The sequence below is a fragment of the Hippoglossus hippoglossus genome, chromosome 4 (genome assembly GCF_009819705.1).
Source record: "Hippoglossus hippoglossus isolate fHipHip1 chromosome 4, fHipHip1.pri, whole genome shotgun sequence".
Classification (NCBI taxonomy): domain Eukaryota; kingdom Metazoa; phylum Chordata; class Actinopteri; order Pleuronectiformes; family Pleuronectidae; genus Hippoglossus; species Hippoglossus hippoglossus.
In genome coordinates this window covers 24,626,736-24,654,577 of record NC_047154.1, presented here as the reverse complement: position 1 = coordinate 24,654,577, position 27,842 = coordinate 24,626,736, and the positions used below count along the sequence as shown (strand labels likewise).

Sequence of the window (27,842 nt, the reverse complement as noted above, 5' to 3'; positions counted from 1 at the left end):
CGCTTGTGGAGACCAAGTTCATTTAGTCAATAAATGTTCTTGATTCACAGCACAGACTGTAATTGGTAAGAGGAGTGACCAAGGCTAAAAGTGAAAAACAAGGCCAAGACACAGCTGAGAAAACCAAGAAGACACCAAGACTCTATGAAATCTCTGATTAATCAGAAATATCACGTTGAAAATGAATTACAAAACAATAAAGGTGTAAAACGTTCATATTACTAAATCTAAAACACGTGTTTCCCTCCTCACTGAACTGAGAATTTCGCTTCTCTCCAGAGATGCGTGATTATCTTCAAGAGCCGACATCCGAACCCGAGCCGAACCCAAGCCGAACCGAGGCCGAGGCCTCCAGCAGCGATACCAGGGCAGGTTCAGTCACAGCTGTGTATCCGTCTCCATCTGCTTCGCGTTGCAAACCCATGATTTGCTCGAAGCACCAGAGCTTTAAACCCTCGTGAGGTTCGTGTGGTCTCTAACTTCAGCAAACTGCAAATTAGGGGGGTTTTGTCTTTACAGCCCGAAAAAAGCTGCAGTTAAATGTTTTTGTGTTTGTGGAAGTTTAAGGTTTAAAAAAAGTAAAAGAATGAGAGCTGACACTTGAGCTAACCCCGGGGCCGGCCTGCGCTGCAGCTCGACATGCACGGGCTTGTACCTGCAGGGTGAGTCAAGGAAGCAGAGGGAAGCTTGAGAAAATAAGGGTCGGTTGCGTGTTGTTGAGCAGAGATTCCCACAACAACTTTGGCGTTACGAAACATTCTCCAGTCTTTTTTTGGCAGCGGGACACACATGTTGTAAGTATAAGCTCCCGAGAATATTTTAGGATGAACTGGTAGCATTGAGCATTGTGAATGTTTTACCTCCCCTCCCGTCCTGCCTTGTTCCTCGGTAATGACTCTGTCTCTCTCTCGCTCTCCCTCTGATCTCGCCCACGCCACAAAGCATGTTGCTAAAATAAAACAGGCGTATGTTCTGCGGCCGGTTTCCCTTCTCATCTGCCGAGTTTGTGTGCAAGTGTTTCTGATGGGGACTCCTGTGATCCGCGCACTTTCTGTTGGAAGTTTCTCCCCTCTGTGTTTCTGTGTCGCTCTGTGAGCCGGCAGCTCGCGCTCTCATTTCCATCCCTGACAAAACATGAAAAAGGTCCAAAAGAGGAGCGAGAATTATTCCGGCTGCGTTTTATTTTCTCTGCGCTGCTATATGATGCAATCATAAAAGGACAAGCAAAGAGAGAGTGGCTGCATTAGGTCTTTCTTCTGATGCCTCGTCCCGCACTTCTGAGGGACTTTCTGATAACACATGGCTTAAAAGTAGAGTTCAAAGCTGCGCTGCCGAAGCTGTCAGAAGTTTCTGTTGAAGAGGTTTTCATCCAGCTTTGTTCAACTTTGGAACAATTGGATTATTGTTTTGTTTTTTAAAGCAGATATTAAACTCTTTTGAGGAATCCTCATGTTTGTTTTAATTCATCGAGGACAGTCGGCTCCATCCTTGTTCAAAGCCAAAAGAGAAACAGCAAAAATGAATGTCCTTAAAACTCAAGTATCTAGAAACACACTTACTTTCTGAATTAGACCTCTCAAAATAGTATTGCTAAGACTTGAGCATAGCGATGGTTAGCATTATCGTTAATAGCCACACTGGCCAGATTACTACACAACACATCGATTTTAGTTTTATTTTGTTTTTTAACGAAACCTTAATCGTTCGACAAAACCCAAGAGAACGAGACAAAAATGGACGACAATCTATGAAACTCAGTTCTCAAGAAAAAAAAACTGGAAATCTGTTCTCGCAGTTTGTGTTTGCTCTGAACACTCGTGTCTGTGAACTCTGCTCAGATGTGTTTTATCACTGAGACGTGTGTGTGTGTGTGTGTGTCCTCACACTCCCACACTCTGCTGCTCCTCAGTCAGGTCTGTCACAGCAGAGCGTGACACTCGCCTCTCACAGTTGCTTTGGATGGACAGTTCTGCCCCGGAGCCGTCTTCCTGCCGGCTGTGGTGCTGATGACGAGTCGGGGGTGGGGTCAGTCCAGATCTGACAAGCCTTTAAAAAAACGAGCCTGTTGAAACCGGATGAGTTTATGGAAGCACAATGTACATTAAGAAGTTTTAATACCACCAACAACTTATAAATGTGTGTAATTGTCTGATTGTGGTGAAGAAATAAACGAGGAGACACAAGGGCAGTGTTACTTCCTTGATGGTAAGTGGTGCTCGGCTGCACCCACATTGCTCCTCACTGCTGAGTTGGGACAAGCAGCGGGAAGAGCAGCTGTGGTTTTGTGATATTTCCTGTGACAACACCTTTCTTGTGACAACACCTCCACATGACGACCGTTGCTCGGCGCTGGTTTACTGAACGTGCCCGACATTAAATCTGAGGAAGATGAGGAAGCAGCTTTTCTGTATTTAAGCACCAAAGATTCAGAACAAACTCCCACGACATGTTGGAAATAACTTTTTAATGATTTCTTGCTTTGATTTGTTCTTTATAATATGTTATAATTCTTCATTGATACGTCTACAAACAACCTGACTTATGTTAGATATTCTGTTGACTTGTGTACTTCCAACAACACTTAAAACCCAGAGAAATCCCCAGTTTAATTAGTTCAATTTCATTTAATCGCCTTTTTATTGAGACACATCGGCTTCACCCGTGGATTTCCGCCTCTCTGCTGTAACTCTTGGGGCAAAACGACGTATTACGAAAGTAAAAACATGCTGGTAACCAGTCTGCTGTTTTCTCCCTGCTCTGTTTGTACTGGTCTCTCATTATGGATCTTGATTATTCATTGCGTAACGTGAATAATGATGCGTGTCTGTGTCACATCGCGTAGAGTTTTATCAGCAATGCTGGTGAATACAACAAATCCCATGGTTGCTCTCTCCCTCTCTCTCTCTCTCTCTCTCTCTCTCTCTCTCTCTATATATATATATATATATATATATATATATTGTTAAAAATTGCTTATTGCCTTACGTGCTGCTGTCACACAGGAATTCCCCAGTTTGACATCGGTAAAGTCCATCCATCCATCCCATGCTGCTTCACGTCATGCAACTACTTGTTCTGTTAATGTTTTTTTAATTGTAAAGCAGCGTCAGCAGCTGTTTATGCTATAAAAGTGTATTATAACATTGTTATTACTATTTTTAGTGTTCGCTGGATGCATGCTGCCAAACACAAGGCTGCAAAAAGTGTATTCCTTAAACTTTTCCTACAAATGAAATCCATCTATATGCAGCCGACTGTTCAAAACTAAAAAATAATGTGCATTCAACAGATTTTCTGGGGATGAGTCACAACTTAAGCGATGTAAACAACATATGTCTCTATCTACACAGAGGCTGCTGCACCTGCATGTTTACAATGCATATTGATATAAATTCCATAGACATAATCCGCTCAGTATCTCTCATCCATTGCACACATCACTCCGTCCTGAGAGCCCGTCACTGCAGATGTCGGTTCCCTATTTATTTGCGTCCACGTTTAATCTCGTTCACCTGTAATTCCTCGTTTTACATTCACGTCTCTGACTTATTCTTATCTGGGTTTTTATATCTCTGCTGCTTCCACAACGACCCACTTTTACCCACTGGGCTCATTAAAATTCCATCCACTTAAGGATTCTCCAACAAGTGAAGTAATGGGAAGAAGATGCAGCCAGTTCGCTGCCATGTTGACATAAATCTAACTCGTTGGTACAATTAGATTTACAGAAATAGGACTTTCAGCTTAGTTTAGTGAAGCCAATCCCCACAGCGGCTTCAGCGAGTCCCACAGAATATAAATCGTGTAAAAACCCAAGATAGAAGAACAGGCGGACGTTTAAGTATATGTGACTTTGAAAAGTAACCAAGGACCTTGATTAAACGTGATTTATTTATCTTTAACTTTCTGCTTTTAACGCTAAAGGACAAGATTTCACTTTTTTTTTTTTACTTTCCACTAACTTTTCACTTCAAATGTGGATTTTTTAAAATCTTTTCATACGAACAATAAAGATGCTGAGCAGGAGCATTGTGATGATCTGTCACATCTTTTAAATTAAATGGAAAAATTGTATTTGCTAGAATAAAAGATATCGATTAGATTTACTTTACAAACAATATCTCAAAACTTTATAGTGTTTTTCCAAAAAAATTGGAATACAATAACTAAGATAACAAGTAAAAGTATTTGTCTGTTAGTGTGTGTGTGTGTGTTGTGACTGAGTGTGTATGCACGTGTGTGTACGTGTATACGCATGTGTACAGAAGCACTCGCCCTAATTGCAATTTTCCCACTTTGTTTTGTTGTAGGTGTCGTCGGGGGGGGAACTCACTTCTGGAGGAAAACACTGACGGCTGATACCTTGTGTTCCAGTAACAGCCGATATGTGAGTTTTCATTACTTCCAATCCTCTAGATGTCACTTTCAGAAGCTGTCATGTCGTCCATCTTTATTTACAATCTACGATCCGATGTGATTTATAGATAAACATTTAAAAAATAAGTAATTTCTCACGTTTTTGAGAAGATTTACACTTTTCTGACCCTGTCGCTCTGCAGGGCTCCTGTCAATGTCACGGTGTGGGCGGAGTCGCTGGACCAGCTTCTGGAGTGTAAAAGTAAGATTGACTCTCTCTCTCTCTCTCTCTCTCTCTCTCTCTCTCTCTCTCTCTCTCTCTCTCTCTCTCTCTCTCTCTCTCTCTCTCTCTCTCTCTCAATCCCTCGGATCATGTAGAATCGCCCTCGGGCTTCTTTAGGAGGACGGAGGTTATATTCTTCCTTCAGCTTCATCAAATCCGTTCGGAGATATATTTAAAGGAGGGTTGACTCCGGTCGAGATAAGAGGCCCTGATGTGAGCTGCCGGTGTGGATAGGGCGATTCCAGCCCTGCTCGTTTTCATTTATATCTCCGGCTTCCACCTGACCACGTCCCCTGCCTCTATTTGAAAAAGACTAAAGGGACAGATGGGTTCTCTGCCTCCCTTTCCGCTGCCTCTCTTCTCTCATTACTTTACTCAAACGAATTCAGCTGATCTGTAATATTTCAGCCCCGGTGTCTCCAGCATCAAGATTAACTGTCCTCCCGGAAGATAAATTCTCCCCCGCACCCCACTTGCTCCATTTCCCTTTGTTAGAAATGCGGTGTCACAAATGACAAATTGGTAAACAGTGGGGGGGGGGAAGATAAATAGTCGCGCATGTGGCAGATGCAATCTGACGGCATTTACCTTTACATCTTGTGCGATTTTTAAAGAGTCGACTCTGTTATGATTGAGGGCTCAGGCGCGGAGCCGGAGTGATTCGCCGCGCTCTCTGGACATATTTTGTTTCCTGTCAATTACTGTCAGAGCGCCGGCTGTGATTTATGTAAAGCAATTTGTATGAATAACACCGGTGCTTGCAGTTAGCTGTTTGATTGTGCTCCCAGAAGTATTTTACACCTGCGCTGGAATCACAGCGCCGTGAAAAGGCCTGTAACAAAGGTAAGGGGGTGCGAGGAGGAGATAAGGACTATAGGTGCGTGCAATTATACGACGCGGAGGCGGTGCACGTCGGGACGCCCGGGCGGCGGCGTGGAGGGTTTTGAAGTTAACGGGCCTCCAGACATTCGTCACAATAACCTGGCAGTTTGCTGCGTCGTCGCTTTGTTCGCTGACTTCTTTGAGCTAACGAGGGCTGTGCTGAGGAAGAGAGAATGTGAGCGAGAGATAACTGAATAACATTTAACTAAGGGCTGGTGGCTCTTGTGATTTAAAATACCCAGAGTAAGTATTAGAAAAAAGAAGGTAGCGAGGAGGTTCTGGGTTTAGTGCTTCAGCTTCCGACAGAAATATATCAGTTGGAGAGTCTTTGTGAGTGTGGTTGGTTTTTATCTGTTGGGCCTGGCGACCGCATGAACCCCGCCTCCTATTACCACATGTCAACCGTTTGGCATGTTGTCCTCCGCCATCTTGGGTTTTTGGAACCAGAAATAACCATATTTGGAGATTTGGGGGGGGTGGAGCCTGACTGACACTGCCAGCACATGCGCCCTGCACTTTTTGGGCACGACTAGCTGTCAATCACACAGTGTCCACACCCCCAATGGACCCGGTGCTTTATGGTCCATTTGACTCTAGATGGGACCATAATTTACAAAATAAGACTTATGCCGTATTGAAGAAGTAACATTTTTACTGACGTTATAAATCAAGTGAGAAATAGAGTTTCTGGACCCGGAGTCTACGTCTGTTTTTATATACAATCTATGGATTTGCTCCACCCCCCCCCCCCCCCCTCCCCCCCACCACAGCCCCTAGAAAATAAGAGGTAAAGATAGTGAATGGTTGATGTTTACAGTAAAATGAGCTTGGAAGTTAACTCTGGAATTCAGGATCAATATGTCTGAAAAACAAATCTCAACTTTTATTTTATTCGTATTACATTTTATTGATTTTTTTTAAACTCTCCAACCTCTTACATATATTTCTCTCTCTTTTCTATTGTCTCATTTTGCTTTCACAATTTGATACTTTATGTGAAGCCCTTTGAATTTCCTGTGAAATGTGCATACATACAAATAAACGAATGTACTTACAGTGGTTGGGATTACACTTAGAGTTGTTTGTACTTTCATTACACGTCTGTCTTTTTCCTTTCCTGTTGTCGTTGTATGTTTTGTTGCTGGCTCGACAAAAAGCGAGGATTATGGGAAAGGAACCAGGTCAATTTACTCCAGAATAATTTAACCTCTGTTGAATGTTTGAAATGAAACTGCCCCGGTTTCAAGGTGTGTGTGTCTGTGTGTGTGTGTTTGTGTGTGTGTCTGTGCAGTGGGCCAGCTGGTGTTTGAAGACTTCCTGCGGACAGAATACAGCGAGGAGAACCTTTTATTTTGGCGGGCCTGCGAGTGCTACAAGAAAATGACCAGCGACGCAGAAATGACGGCAGCTGCCAAGAGGATCTACACAGAGTTCGTGCAGGTCGATGCTCTGAGACAGGTACGGCTCTCGAAAACCGAAGGAATATGAAAGAAGTCAGACCTGTGTCATTTTAAATCAGCTCCGATTGTCGGGCTGCACGGTTTCACTCACTTCCCACTATGAGCAGCTACATCCCTGTTTATGAGCCACCTTTGCTTTCTCTGCTCAGTCGTACGTGGGTTTTTTACTTTCCCTGTTTCCGCATGCAGCACTTTCTCATAATGTAAAAAACGTCTCCAGACAGAAACGACTCATGGGTGAAATAAAAAGTTGCTGTTTTCTGAACACAGATAAACATTGACTGTGCGACGCGAGAGGAAATCAGCGAGAATCTCTCTCAGCCGGGGCCCGCTCGCTTCGACAGGGCGCAGAGGCTGATATACAGGCTGATGGAAAACGACTGTTATCCACGATTTCTCAAATCAGAAATCTACCAAGCTCTCCTGGAACAGCAATGAAAGCAGCTGGAGGGAATAAAAAGCTCGGCCGACGCCTTCTCCGGATGATTGACTCTGCACTGCGCTCCTTAGAATTTCAGTTTAAACAAAGAGGCTCGTCTGTGACGGGAAGCAGGAGAGGACGCAGATACGCGGCTGTCGGTGCGAGGACTGACGGCATCTCGCAGCCAAACGTTATCAAAATAATGTATTAAGCAGCTTTTTTTTCAAGTTCTGGTTCTGGCTCTGACTGCTTTGTGTGTAGCATAGGAAAAGTCCTGTAATTCAGCCAAAAGACGACATGAAGTTCTGAAAAGATGTGTTTGTTTGGAAAGACGAGTATTGATAAAGACCAAAAACCTGTTATTATTCTGTTCTGAATAACCTGTTACCAGCAGTGTATTAAGTCTAACTTTGTTTTTGTTGTATTCATATTACACGACAGTACAATAACGGCAACTGTAAAGAATGTCTCGCTGCCTGCTGTGTGAGTTTAGTTTTATTGTTTCAGTTTAATACTTCAATTAAAACTGTGGTGTTTTGTGTTTGTTGGACCGGAACTACAGCGGCTGTATGTGGTTGTTTTCTGATGATCAACTAATGAGTGTGTGTGTGTGTGTGTGTGTGTGTGTGTGTGTGTGGGTGTGGGTGTGTGTGTCAGTGTCAGTGTCTCAATTTATGAGCAACTGATCAAACATCAGGAAAAATCCCACTGAATTTCTCCATTTTTCAGGGATTAGTTCTGCGTCTATATTTACTAATGATACTTATAATTCCTAGGTACAATCAGAAAGTGAGTAAAAGCAAATAACTAGAAATACACATCATTAATCAAACATTAAAAGTAGTTCTGATGTTTTGAGTGATGATTTGTAATATTTTGAATGTTTTAGGGTCAAGGCCACAGCCAGGAGTGATAGGGTATGTCATAGGATAGGATAGGATAGGACACAGGGTAGGACTTAGGATAGAGTAGGATAGGGCACGACATAGGATAGAGTAGGATATGATACAATAGATACTGTAGGATAGGGTATGACATAGGGTCAGGTAAGGTAGGATAGGACATAGAGGAGGGTAGGATAGGACAGAGAAGGTCAAGAAGTTGGGAAAGAAGAAGGAAAGTCTGTGATTTGAAAAATAGCTTCAGACGTTGGATGAAAATAACCAGGGAGAGGGAGAGAGCGGACACATAAAAAGCCAGGGAGGCAGGAGTATTAAGAGTGGAGAGAAAAGGGAAAGGAGCGAGTCAGTAATGAGAAAAGGAAGGATTTGTAGAGAGGGACAATGAGATGGAACAAGTCGAGAGGTGTGGGAGGTGAGGGTATTAGCAGAGGCAGAAGGAAACGGAGAGAGGAAAGGAAGGAGTGAAGAAGGAAATTAGGTCTGAGCACAAACATCGGAGGGAAGGTTGTAGAGGACGGAGGGGGGGAAGGTGCGAGGCAGGGAAGTGGGACATGATTGAAGGGAGGACACTCGGCAGGACGGAGAGGAGGGAGGAAGGATGAACAGGGGGAGGGCTCGGAGGCAGAGAAGCCCCAGCATGGTCCACGTCACCTGAGCAGGAGAGGCAGAGACAACTCCCCACGACTTTGGGCTCAGGGACACACGAGTGGAGGAGTTCACTGTGGGTGGGAGATGAGACGGGTTCTCTCTCTCATCACAGAAACTCCCAGACATCAACTCCTCCTGTGGCAGAACTCCTGTGTGTTAATACTGAGCTTTAAAGATTAAAGAAGTGATTAGTGTGGAACTTTCTCTCATATTTCCTGATCTGAGGACACGAGTGTTTCTCTTTGAGCTTCATCCCTTAGAGCTACAAGTGTATTTGTGTCAGAGACTCAGAGAGAGAAGCTGCAACCCAGTTAAATAAACCTGTTATAAATATTTATCTTAGTTTTCATCAACATTTTATAAGATCACATAAAATACGACAGCGTCAAGTTGCTGAGTGTAGTTTTTTGACCACTAGGAGTGCTGTAGAGCGATGTTGTGAAAATAGATAGAGTAAATAAAGATGGAGCCAAATCATCTGGATCTTCCTCCTCCATGTTAGCAGATGGGACATCGACCAAACTAAAAGGTCAAAGTACATTATGAAGTATATTTTTTGTCCTTTTAGGGAGTTGTTATCAAACTGAGGTATGTTCAGGAGTTCACTTGTTTATAAATTTGGTTTTAATGAGTTATTGATGCTATAAAAATTGAACTTATATAATAAAAACTAAAGACTAATTAGAAGCAGAACTAATTAGCTGTAGATAATATGTTTGTAATAATCTGGTAAAATCTGTGTGAATTTTTAATGTGAATTTCATATTATTTTAAATTTTGTGCTTTAATAAACATTTTTCAACAGGCTCGCTTTGCAAAAACCTTTAGTGGGAATCGTCTCATGGACCCATTTGTCCAAGAGTTTGTTTTTCAGGACTTGATAAAAAATGTAAATGTGATATCGTGCACGATATTCAATAAAAGACGAGATTTGACACAGATGCAGGCGAAAAAAATGTGGGTTTCCCCCTTTTTGCCACCTTTTACCAGATCAGTGATTCGGTCTTGAACCTGAACCTGCAGTCGTCTCTCTGTGAAATCACTGTGTACGTTTCACCACTAGATGGAGACGAAGGCCTGGTGTTAGCAACTGTACAACAACAGCCTCATTTAAAAAGCAGAATGTAAAGGACTTTTAACGACAGGTTTACTTGTTCATATTATATTATATTATATTATAATAACCTAGCCCAGGAAGCCACGTTTTACAGGTTTAACAGGTATTTTAATAACTGGGACTCTAATCCCTGTAATTTAACCATTAGTCAGCTAATTATCTATGATATTTAAGTGGGAACACTTCAAGAATGAATCGAACACCACAGGATCTCCAGATTTCTCTCCATGTTCATTCAGCCTTATTACTGGTGGAAGATTTTAAATAATCCATGACTCTACAAAAGCAGGAACATGTGGTCAGTGCTCTGTGTTAAAGGTTCCTGCTGACGGAAGTCGACCAGTTGAGGGACTGAAGTGTTGCTCATGAATCAGGGGCTTGTGTCTGAGGACTGTCGACAGCGTAATAGGAACCTGTCAGTCTGACTTCCCCCCTGAATCGGCCCCGGCCTCGTGGACCTCCGCCACCGAAGTCTGTTTCACTTCCACACACACACACACACACACACACGCACACTCATGGTGAAACACTGATTCTCCACCCGACAGGGCTGTGGGGACGGTATTCTGTCAATTATTTAAATGCTTTTGATTTCGCTTTATATACCTCACGTGATTTTAATCTTGATCTTAGAGTCCAAAGGCTTAAATGGTTAATGGACAGTATTTATACACCACAAGTACAAGTTGCTTTAACCCATTCACACACACATTCACACATCAGGGACAATTTGGAATCCAGGCTGGAGGAGCCAGGGATCAAACCCACCGGCCTTCTGGTTAGTTGACGAACCGCGACTGTGGCTCAGGTGGTAGAGCGGGTCAAACTGACCTGAACCATGACTCCACCAGAAGGAGGAGCCATCAGAGCTAAACGCCCCATCTCGCCATGTTAAAAAAATCAGAAGACAAACATCCTGGATCCGCCCCCTTTATTGAATCAGCTCCAGAGGATAAAGGAGTTCTCGGCGGGCTCTGACCCCGCCCCTGGCAACAGGAGCAGTCCTGGCCTAATCCTGATAACCGCCACACAAACAGAACCGACAACATTCTCCTCGGCTGAGATGATAAAAGCCGGCCACCGTCATCAGATCTTATCTGTGAGAAACGAGCACACGGACGATGAATCAGCAGCGTGAGATCAAATCCCCTTTTCTGCACTTTTCTTGCTACAGATCTGAAAGTTAGCGTGGAAGCGAGAACTGGACGTCCCCGCGTCCTCCCTCTCTCTCAACTGGTCGCTCACTCGCACTTGTCACTCATCGAGATTTTTTGGGTTAGGGTTAGCTCTGATGGAAAAAACTCATTTCAGACAACAGAGGTGGCCACACACACACACACACACTCACACACACACACACACACACACTCACACACACACACACACAGGTTACTGTCGCTGCGTGAAACCTCAGTTCACGCCGTTTTCTCTCCTCTCACTGTGACTGCAGCACTTTTTCACGCGTGACCCCCCCCCCCCGAGCACAGTGGTACAACAGCTGCTCCACTAGTTTTAAGGAACTCATTGGTTTTGTATTATCAGTATTAACTTGGCCTCTCGAGACAAAGCACATGCTGCAGCTTGTTGCTGTGTGTGTGTGTGCGTGACTCAGTCGGCAGAAAGGCCCAGCCTCCGTTCACCAGTCACACCTACACTGATAGTCAATCAATCAGATACACAACTACAATGCCACGGTATGCAAACACTAAACACGCACGTTCAAAATACTTCACGCTGTGTACAGTTCCTTTTGACTCACGCCTGCCCGAATGAGAACATATCAACTGTGTTTCATTCAATCAGCACAATGTGTTTCCACAGACGAGCTCAAAAGTCCACAAATCAAACACAGGCCCCAGTTTCCCTCGGCGTTGCCTCACGAACTCAGCTTCCTGTCGATCGAATGTGATATTTCTTGACTTTCCTTTATTTTGCAACGTCAGTGTCACAACAGTCTGTGTGAAAACGTGTGAAAGTCAGAGTTGTACAGCGTCCTGACGAAAGAGGGAGGCTGCTGACAAACAGGGGAAATTCTGCCGTTGTGAATATTCGATACCAAATCATACGAGACGGATGACGAGTGAGAAAACGTGTCTCAGATGAAAGACTGATTGTTAGAGTGAAAAAGGTCAATGGATAATCGGCAGTAAAATGATATGACACATAGTCTTCATCAGCTCATGAAGACAAGTTTAGACCTTTACAGTTTCAAGACAACGGAAAACAAACTTTATCCCAGAATGACAACAGTGTGATACAGACAAAACACAAAAGAAATGGAAGTTTATCTTTGTGTCTAAGGTTTAAGTTCAGTGTGTGTTCGCTCTAACAAACTCTGCATGAGCTCTTTAATAAAATATAATGAAGAACAAAATGACCAAGTAAGTGCAGTGGATGAGTTTATGTGAAGTTCATCTTCGCTGTGAGAGATGAACGTTATTCTTTTTGTATTATTTAACCAAATAAAATAAATATAAAGATTCACCTAGACTTTGAATTCTGAAGAGAGTACACGTGACATAAGTATAAGTATTTACAAATCAGACACTTCTCAGGCCGATAATCAGGCGTCAATAATGTTTTATCTTGCTACTGGAAGTGAACATGGGAAATCTTTTAATAGAAATGAAGTGCGTGTGGTCCGTCGTTGATGTGTCGACTTTAAAATCAAACATAAAGTGAAACAAAGGGAGAGGAACTGGGAAGTTTTTTGAGGAATTTAATCAGTAAATCTACGACGTGATCAGAGGCTAAAAATAACCTTGTTTGCTGAGAGATATCTGTTTTTCATCCTGATTTCCTCCTTTTATTAATTCATTTTTACCTCCGTGTGTCAGTGGAATGTTTTGTTAATCTCATGTGTTGATTTAGTTTTGTCGTCTTCACACTCTGACGTTCACAACTTATCTTTGTATTAAACACATTTGACTAGAACAGAGCTGGTGGAAGTTTTTTTTATACCATCTGAGATAAACTGGAAGTGGAATGAAATATTTACATTTTGAACAAGTTGACGTAGAAAAACACACTTTAGTTTTACTCTAACTCAAAACTGCATAGACAGTCAACTTGTTCCTGTTTCCATGACGTTACTTTGTCGTATTTCAGTTAATCAGTTAATGTCAGTGAAGATGCACATAACTACTTCAATAACTTGAAAATCTCATATTAATGTTAAATGATAAATGTTAAAATATGAAATTTAAACTGTGACACCTCAGAAGAGGGTGTCCTGCCATCACTGCCATTCACAGTAGATATAAGTACTGCAGGCAAAGTGTTCTGGTGAGTACAAGTACTGCTCTCGGTGACGTGCTGCCAGTACTTTAGTCATCATCTCTTTTCCACGACTCTGTCGACCGTCATACGAAGAGGAAACCAAGTGTTATCAGGGCTGAGGCCTCAGGTGTTTAGTCAACGTGTCCTCACTGACTGTAAGAGGAAAGAAAAAGCTGATTGGGGGGGGGGTGTCATTGGTAACTGGTAACCACACAAGTGGAAGTGCCCCCCCCCCCCCCCCTGCTGTTTGGATCTGTTGCAACCATAGGTTACGACGTCCTAGCTACGAGCTTGGTGTAAGATGCTGGAGATCTCGTCATATATTTAGTTCAAGTTCAGCTTCCAGGAATCGGTGAAGTGACCTTCGCCAAAGGAGGTCATGTTTGTTTTCGGTCAGCAGGATTACGCAAAAACAATCAAATGGGTTTCCAGAAAAAATATTAAATCACATACAACTTTAGGGCCGATCCACAAATGGGCAGGTCCGAGAATTTATTTGATCACTTTCTTTGAAACATGGTGTTTTTTGGGTCATTTTCACATTCCCCAGGATGTAATGAATGGATTTTTTTTTATGTAAAACACACACATATTTAGGGGACTGGTAAATATGAGCGTGTGTAATTTTGGTGCAAACTGTTGGGCGTTGGCGGAGGTGACCCCTCTACTGATGCCACTCAGTGTGGCTCTGTCAAATGAAAACCACTTCTCATAAAGCCTCGGTAGTATTGGTTTCCACATCACTGAGTCTCCACCAAGATGCTGCAAGACAGAGCTTCCTGTGTGTGTGTGTGTGTGTGTGTGTGTGTGTGTGTGTGTGTGTGTGTGTGTGTGTGTGTGTGTGTGCACTTTCAATACAACCACTGAGATAAGATGCTGGAGCGTTGCAGTTTGTGTCTCTCTGTTCTCCTTTTTCCATTTCTGTTTCCTTTTCTGTTTCATTTTCATTGAGAAACAAAATCAAGTCCATTTATGGTAACTAACAGGACAAGTAGGATTTCATAATGTGCTTCAGGAACCGTGTCACTGTTATGAACATGAACACTGAGTGGTTCAGCCTCACCTGTGACAATCCTGATCGGTTTAAGGAATCTATGAATTTGCAATGACGTCTGTCAGTCTTTCAACGAGGACAAATCAGGACATGGTGTTCAATACAACCCCCCCCCCCCCCTCCTCCCCCTCCACACAAAGGTGTGGTCACATACCTGAATGCAGATCAGAACCACAAACACACACACTGGGAGCAACACCCACATACGCTGTTTAAAAAATGAGATAATGCCTTTACTGTGTTGTCATGGAGAAAATAATTTGCATTCTGATCCGTGAAGTTTTAACCACTGTTGATTTTGAGTGGCTGAGGACAAAGGTTAAAAAAATAAAATAACTGCAGCACGCTCTGCTTTTTGTGAGCAGAAGCACCGGGGATTATGGGAAATGTGGTCCTGTAATCTCCACAAACACTGAGGTGAGAAGACAAACCGCAGAATCAAGTTACAACTCAACATTCAGTCAAACCCAGTCGCCCTTTTTACTACATTCTACCTTTCTGCTCGAGCATTGGCCAACAGGAAAAGCAAAACTCAATACATTATTTGTGAAAAGTTACTGATCACGTCACTGCGAACGCTGAGTTACCCTCATTTTTGCATCCTCTGAACTTTCCCATGCCCCCAATGCAAAGCACTGCTCAATGAAGCACGAGGGGGTGAGGGTGTCGGCCACCGGGAAGTAAAGTCCCCGACCTCCCGTGTGCATCGACAGCAGCTTTGAAAAATTACCCACTTCAGCATTTTCTTACCCACAAGGTCACAAGGTTACCACCCCACAACAGCAGTGAGACCCCTGAGGGACTCCTGTAAAGCCCCACTCACACCCACATCAACACACACACACACACACACACACACACACACACACAGTCACAATAGTATGTTGTAGAATTCCATTTCAATCTGGGTCACCGGGCATCGAGCATTTACACGCAAATCTAAGGTTTAAAGTTTCTTCTCTGTATTCCACATTTTTCCATTCATAAGATATTGTACTGCATATTAAAGAAGTATGTTTTTTTTACTAATGCGACAAGTACCTTACACCTTAGTAAATTCTTAATACTCTAGTCACAGCTCTGATATAAAACAAGCTGTCCCTGACACACCCATGATGTTAACAAATGCGGTCATGATGCAATATTAAAGATCTGTGTTGACTAATGTGTGGCTCATGGTTCATATCCTCAAAGGCCCAACCCTTGCTCCATTAATCAAGTCGTTAATCATTCATAAAAATTGCCTTCATTAAAAATAGATTTTCCTCAGCAACTCTATGTAAAGTCGTGTGACAAAAACGCACACACGCGTGTACATGATATGTAGTAAAACGTACACCACTAAGACGAGGAATCAGATTTTCCATGAATCAGAGTCAAACAGCAGGAATTTTACAGCAGTGAGTCAGTGAGCGGTCTCCACAGCAGCTGCATGTTTACCCAGGAGGCTTCCAGGTACCTGTAGCTGCAGGTCCTCGGCATCACAGCCATTCCACCCTGTTTCTGTCTGGAGGCAACTCCTCTACACTGTTCAGAGGACACTAACAGAGATGTTAAAATGCCCAAACTTTTGTTTTCAAAGGTTCGCTTACATGAAATCCGGGATCTGATGCAAAATGTCAAGAGACCCAGAAGGTAAGCCTGACAAGTGATGAGTGATGAGTGATTGGAAAAAGGGGCAGAGAGGCTCAATGTTAGATTTTTTTACTTCATGTTCAGTTAAAGTTCGACTAGTTTAACTTTTATTTTGCAGGATTGATATTGTTCTTAATCGAAAGAGGCGTAAGAAGGAAGTCCAGGACCTGATGGTGCAAAAAATAAGTGATGAGCCATCTTCTTTGAAACTCAGGTAGTTAATGTTGCACTTTCAATGTATTTATATCTTATTGGGTGAAAGTTAACGTTCTTAATCTTATAATCTTTATCTAATTACAGTTGTCAGACGGACCATAAACTGAACCTAACTCTGGAGAAACTGTTACGGGATAAAAGTGAGATATGTTTTACTCTTTTCTGATGATAAAATACAATAAACTAAATGAACTTGTTCTAAATTTGAATTTGAGCGTGAACTCAACGTACCCTGACCATCTCTTAATAATAAATAATCAAATACTTTTTAAAAATCTATCTCTTAGAGTATTTAGCAGCGTTCCAAACTTTCCTGGAGTCGGAGTTCAGTGAGGAGAACATCAAGTTCTGGCTCGCGTGTGAGGACTTCAGGTCGACCGCCTCACCGGATGATCTTCGCTGGAAAGCAGAGGAGATCTACACTGAGTTCATCCAGCCGATGGCCTGCAGAGAGGTCAGTGCCTCAGTCACACCAGGATGACATCTGGACTAACAGCCAGGAGATTATACTTTATCAGGCCAGATGTAAACTGCATTTCTCCAAGTTGATATTACAAAACAGCATCAGGCATTTTTTGCAACACACACAGGAAACTGCACCTCATATTGGAAGGAGGAGATTAGTAAAAGTAGATCAAGCAATATGGAAGACGAGAGCAAATCCTCTTCAAATCCAAATTCAATTTATGTCTCAACAAATGGAAACACAACCGCTTCACATTTCTGGTTAGACATGTCACTTTTCAATCACTTTTCTTGTCAGTGCCTAGTGTCTAAGTTTCTAAATGTCAACCTGAACCTTTTGAGCATCATTATCTTGAAGTGATTCACTGTCTCATAACTGGATCCTAAATTAAACCGGCTATTTGAGTCCAACCGGGTCTGAGCTGTCTGATCCTGAGCTCGCTGTCTAGCCAGCTGCAAATATCTCATTCAATGAAGTGGATTAATGAGGCAGGCCGGATACTGAATGTGCTGTGAGACCCAAGAGTCAATATACATGTATTTTAAAATCAAAAAAACTGTTTCCAGTGAAATCTAAAACCAGATCAGAAAAGCCCAATGAGACATAACATCGGTGACTCATGATAGCTATTAGCAGCACGGGGGCAAAGTCCTACCTGCATTGGTGGCTTGTGGTTGTGGCCATCCATAAAGATTTTACCATCTTTGGCAGGAAGGCAGAGACACATCTGGAGCATTGGGACCATCCCAGTTGGTAGAAAACGACAAATCATCTACTGCTTGGTTACAGCCATGACCTCTTGTATTCTGAGGGTCATGCTGACACGTCACGATTCTCTAAGAAAAGTAACAACACGCAAACGACCAAACCACTTGGATATAAGTTCCACCTCATTCTACATCAAAAATCATGTTTTTTTGTTTTTCTTCCAGATCAACGTTGACCACTACATTAGGGAGAACATCAAAAAGTCCCTGGAGAACCCGAGCATCTCCTGCTTCGACGAGGCCCAGAAACACGTGTACCTGCTGATGGAGAGAGACTCCTGCCCCCGATTCCTGCACTCTGACGCCTACCTGAGCCTAAAGCGCAAATCCAGAACTATGTGGTACATTTAGCTGAGAGAGAGTCTCTGTTGTTTGAACTGAAAAGTTATTTCACAATGTATGAGACAATCATGAATGTTTTCTTACAAAGGCAGAGCATTTCTCACAAACTCTACAACCCGATGTCATCAACGTCAATGTCCTTTTGAAGACGGCGAGATAATAATAAACGTTATAAATGCGGAACCTTTCAAAACACAATAACAAACGTGTTTTACGAGACGCAAATGACAAAAAGGCAAACAATTGGAAAAACACAGAAGCAATTTGAAGATCGTAAAAAAACTGCTGCAGCTGAGAAAAGAGTAGAATAAAACTAGAAGCCAGTCAGTAGAGCTCCACAGTCCCCAGGGAAAACACGTCCAGGTCAGTTGCTCCGGAGATTCTGTGAAAATATCTCAAGTTGAAAAAGACGTGTGAAGATTTCAACTTGGAAAAAACAACGAGATTCTAAAGCGTTTGGTGACGAGGGTTCTCACCAGTGTTGATTTGCTATAAACAAAAACGCAAGGCTCCGCCCCTCACCTGAATCTTGTTGTTGTGACCGCGTCCGACCCGCATACTATCCCGCTGGGTCCTTCGTGTGTGTCCCAAAAACAATTTTCTGGAAATTTACCAGAGTTCATGACTTAAAACAATGATAAAGAGCAGTCCCCTAAATTTGCCTGTCCAAAAAAATTGCCCTATCTCCCAGGAAAGTGACAAAAAGGTGGATCTGTGTCAAATTTTGGCTTTAAATAAAATAGTAAGTTCAGAAGCAGGATAAAGATTTTGTACAATAAAAGGTTTTAAGAAAGTGAAATCAGCTCAAAGTCCTGAGAAAACACATTGTTATAAAGGTATTTGATGTATTATTGATGATCAGTATTAATGAAATGTGGGCATTAATAAAGTAATGACATAAAACTACGAGGAATAAAAAGTAATGTGAGTAGAAAGAAGTATTTGTACGTAGAGGAGAGAGAAAGATGTTGGTAGGTGTGAGTAGATGATTATGAAGAATTAATCGTTACTTGATATAACTTGTTTGTAAACCGAAAGTCTGACTGAAAGAATCATAAATGATGAAGAATGGTAAATAAGTGGTTTCTGATCAATCAATCAATCAATCAATCAATCAATCGAATTCTATTTGTTCCATATTTACAAATCAAGATTTCTGTCATAGGGCTCAACAATGTGCAAAATTCTCTGTAAAATAAAATAAAAACATTTTTTTTACCAAATTGTGACCTGATCCTCATCCAGACTCTTCGTCTTTTTTTATTCTATTTCCACATCATCAGAAGTCTGAGACCAAGGTTTATATTTATCTGATTGACTGACTAACTGCAGGCGTGGACACGGGCATGACTATGAAAAAAAAAAAAAAAATAAGCCAGAGAAGAGTTTCCACCGCTCACCCAGCAAGGAGATTCTGTTTTTGGTCACATGTCTGATATATCCTCTTAATTAGGTGCAGAGATGACTCCACACACCAGCAATAGGGTTTTACCAAAGTGGAAAAAAGTAACCCCCGCGGTAACCCTTGATCCTGCTCGGCTCTGTAAATGGCCTTATTCCTCAGAAATGTGCCTTAAAAAGGAGTAGTGAGGCAGCTAATAATAACCCGGCAGCTTAAACGACAACACGGGAGTCATCAGACAACCTGATGCGTAACAGATCAGCCTGAAATGTTCTGCCTTGTTAGGGAAATAATCTCATCACACACACACACACACACAGACAGACAACGATGGCAGAGATCTACTGAGAGAAGTAACCTGAAGGAGCTGGACGATGAGATCACGGTGTCTTTTGCTCAAATAAAAGAATGTGAACGTGGAGAATAAGCGTCTTTTATATTTCACTTTGATAAAGTTGTGTTGCTTGTTGTGTTTCTTCTGAGCAGGAAGTCTTTCCCGGTATGCTTCAAAAAGGAAAACTAAATTTAAAAGGTAAACATAACGCCTGCAGGGATGAGACTTAAATCTCGTTACTAAATGTTGGTGTTGACCTGCGATGGAACGTTAAACCTGACGATGTGCGTTCTCCCAGTGTCTGATCATCGAGACACAACCTGACTGCTGACGCTGTAACTCCTCCAGACAACGATGGAAACAAGCTGCATGAGACCACAAGTCTCCTTCTGTATGTTGAAATGTCGAAAAACTAGAATTACCTTTTGGTGCAGTTTCAGGCGACATACCATTTTAATTGAGGTCACTGTGACCTTTGACCTTTTGACTTCTCATCTAATCAGTTCATCTTTGAGTCCAAGTGACAACTGGTCAGAGTGTAAAGAAACACGCTCCAGGCCGACTTGAGATCTGCTCAAGAGGCCAGGAAGAAGTTTCGTGAGGCCACAGTGACCAAGACTTTTGACCATTAATTCTAATCAGGTAATCAGTGAGTTTGTGCCACTTTTGAAATGATTTTCTCGAGGTGTTAACGCATTCACAAGGAAGAAAGAGTTTTTAAATTCTAATCATTGCGTCAAATTGATGAAAACAATCAAAATCCCTGATAAATCATCTTCACAAGAACAAGAGGTCACTGTGATGTCGCCCATCGACCGTCGACCACCAAATTCTAATCAGTTTATCATTTAGTTCAAATGAAAATCTGTATAAAATTTGGAAGAATTAGCTTTTGGCGTTCTTGAGATACTTTGTTCACAAGAGCAGGTTGGACGTGTGGAGATGCGGATGAAACTTTTCTCATTTCTGATTGCTAACATAAAACATTTCTCCGAATATCAAAAAAAATCCCCTCAGAATGTATTTAAATTGCTGATCAGTGATATATAAATGTAATTTTGGGGCCTGCTGGTGGAATCTATTCACGGTTTCACAATCCACAGCTTCACTGGTCTCGACTCCGCCGAGCGCCAATGTCAAACGTCAGTAAATCTGAGAGCACGCGAGCGTGAGGGGTATTTCCTGGTAAGTGGCCGAGGTCTCACGTCTTCTGCATCACACTCAGTCCTTCACACACAATCTGTGGCTGTTTAATCATAGCGCAGCCCGGTTACCATAGTAACGGAAAGGAAGTGAGTACTGTGGAAGACAGCAGTTTAGGTCAAGACTGCTTCACTTCCAGATCTGGATATTAGAGGTTATGTCATTCTATTTAAATACATGTGTGTCCTGCTCTAATGTGGCCGTAGACAGAATCAAATATGAAGGTGGTGTCAGACTCACACTGACATCCTTCAGTTCTCAGTGTTTGGTGACGCCTCACAACGCCTCGGTGCTTCTAACCGTGTTTGGGCAAAAGAGTGAGAGGAGCAGCGTCCGTGAAGCCGAAGGGCAGATTGCAACCGGGCGGCCTGTGGCACCAGGTGCTGGGAAGGAGAAGCTAAGGAAACAGTAAAACATCAGATATACGTACATTCAGTCAGGTTTCTGATTGTACAGAACTTCTACAGGATGTTATAAAATCCCTTTATTTCCTGAAATTTTCCTTCCGGAGTGTAAATTTATTCGATTTATCAGTGAGATATTTGAACACAACAGAAATGTCGTAGTAGTCAGTTAAATCAACTAAATGAGATTTAATTCTAATGAATTTTTCACTGCAGCTCACATCTTTATCTAATCTGTGTCTTTTATCCTTACAGTAGTTTTTCTTGTTTTTCTTCAGCTCTTATCCGTTGTGTTTTAGCTCTTATCTGTTGTGTTTTAGCTCTTATCAGCCCAGAGTCTTTTCCATGTTGAAAGTCAGAGTTGTGTTGCAGGACAATAACACAACAGTCACAGGTTCATGTTATGGCCCCAACTGTTATTGACTGATTCTGTTTCTATAGTCAAAACTTTCCTGCTGCCTACGTGACCCGAATGATTAATGATCGTGTCTCTCATCTCTTCGTTCGTTGTTTGTTTCATCTCTTCAACTGAGTGCAGTTCTATGAACGTCATACAGACGAGACCGTGAAAAACAAAAAGCCATTATCCCAGATTTTAGACTCTCTCCCAGATCACCTCTCCGTCATGGATGGTTTCTCTCTGCCTCCCAGTATGGAACATCTATACCCGCTCTTCATTTCCCAATGCGATTGGACATGTCTCACAAATTAGCCCTTGAGGACCCAGCATGCTCCCATCAAATTGGTCGGTGGATCGTCGAACAGCGTCACATCTCACATCTCTCTTTTCCCCGTGGACGTGTCCAGACAACTCTTCATACGAACCATAGGCTGTATCTAAAGATGGATGACATGACAGCTTCCATAAAGTGAAGCTAAATGGGACCTGGGCCAAACTAAAATGTCAAAGTACCTGCAAGTACATTTTTCTCAAAAGAGGGTTATTACATTGACGTATGTTCGAATGTTCTTTTTTTCCGGTAAGTTTGGGTTTAATTAATATTTTGATGCTATAAAAAACGGGGTGAAACTCAATGATTTACGGCTGAGACTGACGTGGTTGAGTGCGTATATCAGCGGGGATTCCAGGTTACGTCACCAGGGAGATTACAGCACAAGTTCTTTACTTTAACTTTTAATATAACTACAGCCTTTCTGAGGTAGTTCTGTGTCGTCAAATAAATACTATACAGTATGAAGCCGTGCATCTTCCACTCCTGCAAATATTTCACAATTAAAAAACCTTTTAAAAACAAATTAATGGATTCCGTCAACAGAAACGCTGGAGTGCTTTTATTTTGAAACGGGTTTGGCTACAGGAAGTGTAGTGTATATTTATGTTCGGGACATATCAGCATGTAAAGCATGTAAAACCGTGCTGAAAGATAATCTTCTCAGTCTATTCAGCTGTGAACCGCACGCGGAACGTGAGAAAAAAGGGGCGAGACCTCGAATCTCTAGGCGAGCAGCACGGCTGAACGGCGGCTAAACCACAGCCGGTGTTCCATGAAGCTTGTAAATTCCCACATGTCGTTGTCCAGCTCCAATCTTCTGCAGAAACCGCTGCGTCAACGTCAGCAAAAAACTATCTGTCGTAGAGCGGCAACGTTTTGAGGAAACAAAACCTGGAAGGTAATGGGTCATTGCTAACTCACTTCAGCTCAGTCACACGTCAATACACAGTTGGACTGGTTCACACGTCTGCTCTGAGTCTCTTCAATGAGTAACTGGCTGAAAGGCTGTGGCCTGTGTACGTGAGTCAGTGTTGGCATTGGCATCAGATTCCATGTTTGTTATTAAAGTCAATTCTCCCATAAGTGATATGATGTGATGTATCTTCATTTCAAGGTGAATTGGCCTCATAGATGTTTAAGTTAAACAACATGGATCCACATATCAGCTTTTAATCTTTTACCTCATTGGAAGGTTTCAACAATAAAGCTGAAACCAGACTGTGGTGATGACATGACGCCCCGACTTCCTGGCGCCTTGCTGAGTCTCTCTGTTGCAATCGATTCGCTGTTTCCTCTTTCACATATGTCCTTGCATGAAATTTCCGCCGTATTCTGATTCAAAGGGAGTCACGTCTTCAGACAGCGGCTTCCTGGTTGATGCTGGAATAAGATCAGGTGCTGGCAAATGTGTCTTTACCTGATAAAGTTGTGACCTTTTAAAGCCAAACTCAAAAAAAGCCAATGAGCGATGTCAGTGTGAGCCACGTTAAGAGGGCTGTTTGAGGGTCAAGACTTGGTTTAAGGGTTAGAGTAAGGTTTAGGTTTAGGTTTAGGTATACCCAGTTAGCTGTGATGGTTAAGGTTAAGGTTAAGGTTAAGGGGCCCAGGGATTGCGTTATGCCAGTGAGTGTTTTCACTAAGGCTTTATGTTTGTACTGACGTGTTTGTAAGGACAATTTTGAGCCTAGACCTTATGGAACAAGGTGCATTTTGGGAAAGTGAGGAGATTTTGGTCAGTAATCACTTTCTGGGCCACTTTCAATGAGCAGCTTGAGGGTTCAGACTTGATTTTAGGGTTAGAAGAAGTTCAAGGTGATGGTGCAGGTTAGGGTAAGGGGTTGCATGATGCCAATGAGTGTCCTCAGTAAGATAAAAGTGCAAGGATGTGTGTGTGTGTGTTTCCATGCTGCTTTGTCGTTATCTGTATTGCTGTGCCGCTGTGAAGCACATGCCAAATGGTTTGTTTTTGTCGACTTTCTAAATGTAAAGCACGTTAAAATGTCTTTGTTATGAAATGTGCTCTCTGAATAAAGTTGCCTTTGTGCGATGGATTGATGCCAACGTTTTCCCTCCGAGGGACAGAGTGTTCTTCCATTCGTCCTGTGTCAAAACACGGTAAGGTCACGATTTGCCTATCACCATCACTGTCATTTGCATCTGTTCTGAAAGACTAATAATAATGTGAACACAGCGCGGATTGTCTCGTCTGGCTCGTCCAGTCGGGAGGAGGGGACGCCCAGATGGAGAGGAAGCAGAGAGACATAGTAGGGAGTCAGGCGACCAGACGAGGGAATCGTACATTCAGTGCAGCGTGTGTTGTTTCCAACGGTGAGGCAGGAGGAGAGGGGAGGAACCCGGGGGGGGGGGGGGGGGGGAGGAGGAAGGGGTGCTTCCTCTTCGCTCTGGGCTGAACTGCTGATGTATCCCAGCAGCCCCAGTCCCATGGCAACAGGAAACCTTGGTATATAAAGGCACATCGCAGGGGGAACCCTCCTAAGTGTCTCTCAGCCGCAGCATGACCAGGACCGAGAGCCTGAGAGTGTGGACTTAACAAAACAATGCCCAGCCTAACCGCCGACCCACTCAACTCACAGCACTTCATCATGGACAAAGATGACAGGAAGAGAAACAAGAACATGTGAGTGAAACTTTCTCGAGCCGGAGTTTCCAGTGAACTCGCTAAAAAAGAAGTAGTTTAGATTTTTGTTAAATTGTCTATTTCATACGAGGCTTGAATTTCAAAAGGATATTTTTTATTATTTAATCTTAAGTGAACCCACCGCACGCAGTTTTTCTTTCTGATTCCTAACAGATACCCAGCATGCTTTGACACTTTGAAACTAATCGAGCAGCAGCAAAATCCATCAGGAATTCATATTTTAAACGCTTTTCTTATCTCTACACAGTGGAAAGAACTTCATGTGCAGACTGCAGTGCATGTTCTCACACTCGTCCAGCTCGGAGAGGTAAGGACAACTTATGGAGTGTTTTGCATACATTTGCGGTTCTAAAATAGCCGGCCTGCTCCTATCACTTCCATCTATGGCATCATGGAAGGATTCAAATGAACCACAGACACCATGTTTGCTTTGGCTCCGCATGCACACACACACACCAACATATCTCTTCTTTTTTTTATTTGGGTACATATTTGATAAGCACATCCGCTTTGCTTTTCCTGATTAGGCTGCTCTCTGCGTCCCTCGCAGCCTCTGCAGCTCTCCCAGCTTTATTTCACCCAAATTTGATTCTGGTTGAGTAATCCCTTTTGCATTCTCTCCCAGCAGGCTAAGTTTAGAAGATACCCAACAATGGTCACAGTCACTGGAAAGGCTTCTGGAGTCTAAATGTAGGTTGCATTTCCCCCCCACCCACCCCAAAGATGAGAATACTGCAAAAACAGTGAATTATGTTTGTGAGAATATGAGTTTTAAGTTTCTTTTTTTTAAATCTCTCTTGCTTCAGATGGACTGGCAACCTTTCGTAACTTCCTCAAGTCTGAATACAGCGATGAGAATATTGAGTTCTGGCTCACCTGCGAGGACTACAAGAAGATCAAGTCTTCGTTCAGAATGTCCTCACGGGCCAAGAAGATTTATGAGCAGTTCATCAAAGCAGAATCTCCAAAAGAGGTAAAGACTGCTCATTCATTCACACACACACACACACACACACACACACACACACACACACACTGCTCCAAACGTAAATCTTTGTGTATGATTAAATCAGACGAAATGAAAGGGAATCACGGTGCCTGCTGCTCAAATCTCTGGCTCTTGGCTCAGTTGCCCTCATTCCTCTCCATGTGCCTCATTCCAGATCAACATCGACTATCACACCCGAGAGCAGATCAAAAGGAACGTCAAGACTCCCACCACGCACTGCTTCGACGACGCTCAGAAGATAGTTTTCGGGCTGATGGAGAGAGACTCGTACCCACGGTTCCTCCGCTCTGACATTTATAGAACTCTCCTGGAAAACCTCGCCGCCGATGCCACGAAGGGATGAAAGCACAGTCGGAGGGGGGGAGAGAGAGAGAGAGAGAGCGAGAGAGAGAGAAAAAGAAAGAACGGACATGAAAACCCATAACTGGAATGTTTGAGCTCCTTCCAGAGGAAGGACCAACAACAAAGGAGGAAGGCGAGTCGACCTGCGCGGCACACGGACACGCACAGAGGCCTCGCACCTCGCCGCTGGCACTAGATCCAGAGGCAGACCGTGTCTTGTAGTCACAGGCAGGATCCCCACACTGAGCACCACAGAAGAAACAGCCTTACCACCCTGTAGCGTGCACCGTGCACCGGAGGATACGTGTGTGTGTGTGTTCGTAGGCGAACTGAGCACTTTGTGAATGAATCAGTGGCGCCCGCTGACGCTCGCAACTGACCGTGGAGCAGCCTGCGCTCCTTCTTTGCAGAGGTGTTTCCTGTGCAGATAAAAGATTGAGGATGTGAGACTGTGCAACTGTCGCACTCGAGTAGTTGCATGTGTGTGTGTGTGTGTGTGTGTGTGTATCTAGTTGTCGCACTTAACTGCCACTGACACACGATGAGCTGTCACAGAAAGAGCCGGCAGATGCTCCAGAGACAGAATCAAACCCACAGCGGAAGGAGGAGCTCCGAGTCACATGTCATCCTGAGTGAAGCAGAAGGCCACTGAGTTCAGCAAGAGGCATTCTGGGAAACTTCAAAAGGATATTTTTTTCTAGATTGGACTGATGTGAGGTTTTAAAAACTGACGCTGATGTTTTTTTTTTAGTCTTAAGCTTCCTGTGGTCCTGTGACATTTTTGTGCAAATATTTTACCATCTTTAAGGTGGCAGTATTCAAACAACAAAAGTAAATTATATTTTTGAATGATGACAAAACATAACCGTGCACATTTTTTGTGTTGAATCTTAATATGAAGTCACAGCATCTTAACACTGACGGCCGGTGGTGTCTGATTTAATTCCTCAGCGCACGACTTCTGGCCACAGTATAAAAAAAACCCTCTTGTGTCGACGGTTGTGATTTTATTGAATAAACTACGAGTGGAGATGTAGTAGAACTAGTATCACAATGCATGATGGGATGTTAAAACTCCTCATATACCCTGAGGATGGGCCTTACTCCTGCTTTTCCAAACCATGTTGTTTCAATGAGTTCATAGTTAATTGACTTTAAAAAGTTCAACGTTTCATTATTTATTGTTACTTGTCACCATTTGAGTACAACCTCTGTTGCAGTGCTGACGTGCTTGTTCAACTGTTAGTGATTTGAATGACATTAAATTATTTAAATTGCTCACTTTGAAGTAAGTGACCTTCATTTTTTTGTCCCCCCCCCGCTCTTGGATTTTCACGCCGCGGCTTTTTTATCGCTCGCCGCCGTGGTGTCAGTGTTGTGGTCTGTTTAAAGGCGACAGTGAAATAGATCTTAAACACGCCGTCAGAACGAAGCGATGGGATGTTTGCACAGCGATTGTCTGTTGCGTGTTTAAAGCTTCACTCCACCGCATCGGGATGGAAACACGGAGGCTGTGCCAAGTTCTCGTCGGAGGAACAGTTATCTTCACTTGTTGTGGAGAAGCAGCCGATGGCCGGACTTCATCCTCTGTCCTATAAGTGACAGAATATATATGTGTGTGTGTTTTTAATGTTGCTTGTGGTCTCTCATATTCAGACATTTCCAGCATTTGAATCAATAAAAAAACTGATTCCTTTTAACGAGAAAAGCAGTAAATAAGATTAATATTAAGAAAGATACCGAATAGGAGCTTTGACTCGATGGCTGTGAGTTGCAATCTGTGTTTTCAAACATTACAGGAAATGACATCAAAGCAAAAAACGTATCCGAGTGACATCTGACGAAGGATATTGGTGCTCGCAGTTTCCTGTTATTCTGTGAACTTGAAAATCAAGTGCTTCGAGTGATTTGTGCTGCTTTTAAAAAA

General features: G+C 42.8%; 3 protein-coding genes and 1 long non-coding RNA gene across 6 annotated transcripts; 3 read left to right on the top strand and 1 right to left on the bottom strand.

The window, feature by feature from the left end:
- Window positions 1–666: 666 nt before the first annotated feature.
- Window positions 667–7,947, top strand: LOC117760090 (regulator of G-protein signaling 8-like). The gene is made up of 5 exons (XM_034582847.1): window positions 667–794; window positions 4,311–4,387; window positions 4,560–4,618; window positions 6,813–6,979; window positions 7,252–7,947. Coding segments are annotated over exons 2-5 (396 nt in total). The 5' UTR covers window positions 667–794; window positions 4,311–4,385; the 3' UTR covers window positions 7,420–7,947.
- Window positions 7,948–10,900: 2,953 nt separating this feature from the next.
- LOC117760091 lies at window positions 10,901–25,775 on the bottom strand. The gene is made up of 3 exons (XR_004613613.1): window positions 25,640–25,775; window positions 22,652–22,656; window positions 10,901–10,911 (listed from the first exon to the last, which is right to left on the bottom strand). It is a non-coding gene; the product is annotated as an uncharacterized LOC117760091 (long non-coding RNA).
- si:ch211-117l17.6 (regulator of G-protein signaling 21) lies at window positions 15,687–19,061 on the top strand. Of its 2 annotated transcripts, XR_004613612.1 has the most exons (6): window positions 15,687–16,037; window positions 16,156–16,251; window positions 16,338–16,393; window positions 16,541–16,707; window positions 17,652–18,191; window positions 18,229–18,342. XR_004613612.1 is itself a non-coding variant. In XM_034582844.1 (5 exons), exons 1-5 carry the CDS (start codon window positions 15,961–15,963, stop codon window positions 17,835–17,837), a joined length of 582 nt encoding a protein of 193 aa, XP_034438735.1. In that variant the 5' UTR covers window positions 15,885–15,960; the 3' UTR covers window positions 17,838–19,061. The 2 variants fall into 2 exon arrangements, 1 of the variants encoding a protein (XP_034438735.1); XM_034582844.1 differs by having other exon boundaries at window positions 15,885–16,037; window positions 17,652–19,061.
- Window positions 24,288–26,741, top strand: LOC117760089 (regulator of G-protein signaling 21-like). Of its 2 annotated transcripts, none has more exons than XM_034582846.1 (5): window positions 24,288–24,543; window positions 24,812–24,871; window positions 25,193–25,254; window positions 25,371–25,537; window positions 25,728–26,741. In XM_034582846.1, the coding sequence occupies exons 1-5, from the start codon at window positions 24,464–24,466 to the stop codon at window positions 25,914–25,916; spliced, it is 558 nt and encodes a 185-aa protein (XP_034438737.1). In that variant the 5' UTR covers window positions 24,288–24,463; the 3' UTR covers window positions 25,917–26,741. The 2 variants fall into 2 exon arrangements, with proteins under 2 accessions (XP_034438737.1, XP_034438736.1); XM_034582845.1 differs by having other exon boundaries at window positions 24,291–24,543; window positions 25,190–25,254.
- The last annotated feature ends 1,101 nt before the right edge of the window (window positions 26,742–27,842 follow it).

Excerpts from the sequence above, each read along its gene's own strand:
- LOC117760089 (XM_034582845.1), top strand. The coding sequence starts at position 24,464 with ATGCCCAGCCTAACCGCCGACCCACTCAACTCACAGCACTTCATCATG. Across the intron at positions 24,872-25,189 it reads CACTCGTCCAGCTCGGAGAG|CAGGCTAAGTTTAGAAGATA; the intron begins GTAAGGACAACT and ends ATTCTCTCCCAG. Across the intron at positions 25,538-25,727 it reads AAGCAGAATCTCCAAAAGAG|ATCAACATCGACTATCACAC; the intron begins GTAAAGACTGCT and ends GCCTCATTCCAG.
- si:ch211-117l17.6 (XM_034582844.1), top strand. The coding sequence starts at position 15,961 with ATGCCCAAACTTTTGTTTTCAAAGGTTCGCTTACATGAAATCCGGGAT. Across the intron at positions 16,038-16,155 it reads AATGTCAAGAGACCCAGAAG|GATTGATATTGTTCTTAATC; the intron begins GTAAGCCTGACA and ends TTTATTTTGCAG. Across the intron at positions 16,708-17,651 it reads AGCCGATGGCCTGCAGAGAG|ATCAACGTTGACCACTACAT; the intron begins GTCAGTGCCTCA and ends TTTTTCTTCCAG.
- LOC117760090 (XM_034582847.1), top strand. Across the intron at positions 4,619-6,812 it reads CCAGCTTCTGGAGTGTAAAA|TGGGCCAGCTGGTGTTTGAA; the intron begins GTAAGATTGACT and ends GTGTCTGTGCAG. Across the intron at positions 6,980-7,251 it reads AGGTCGATGCTCTGAGACAG|ATAAACATTGACTGTGCGAC; the intron begins GTACGGCTCTCG and ends TTCTGAACACAG.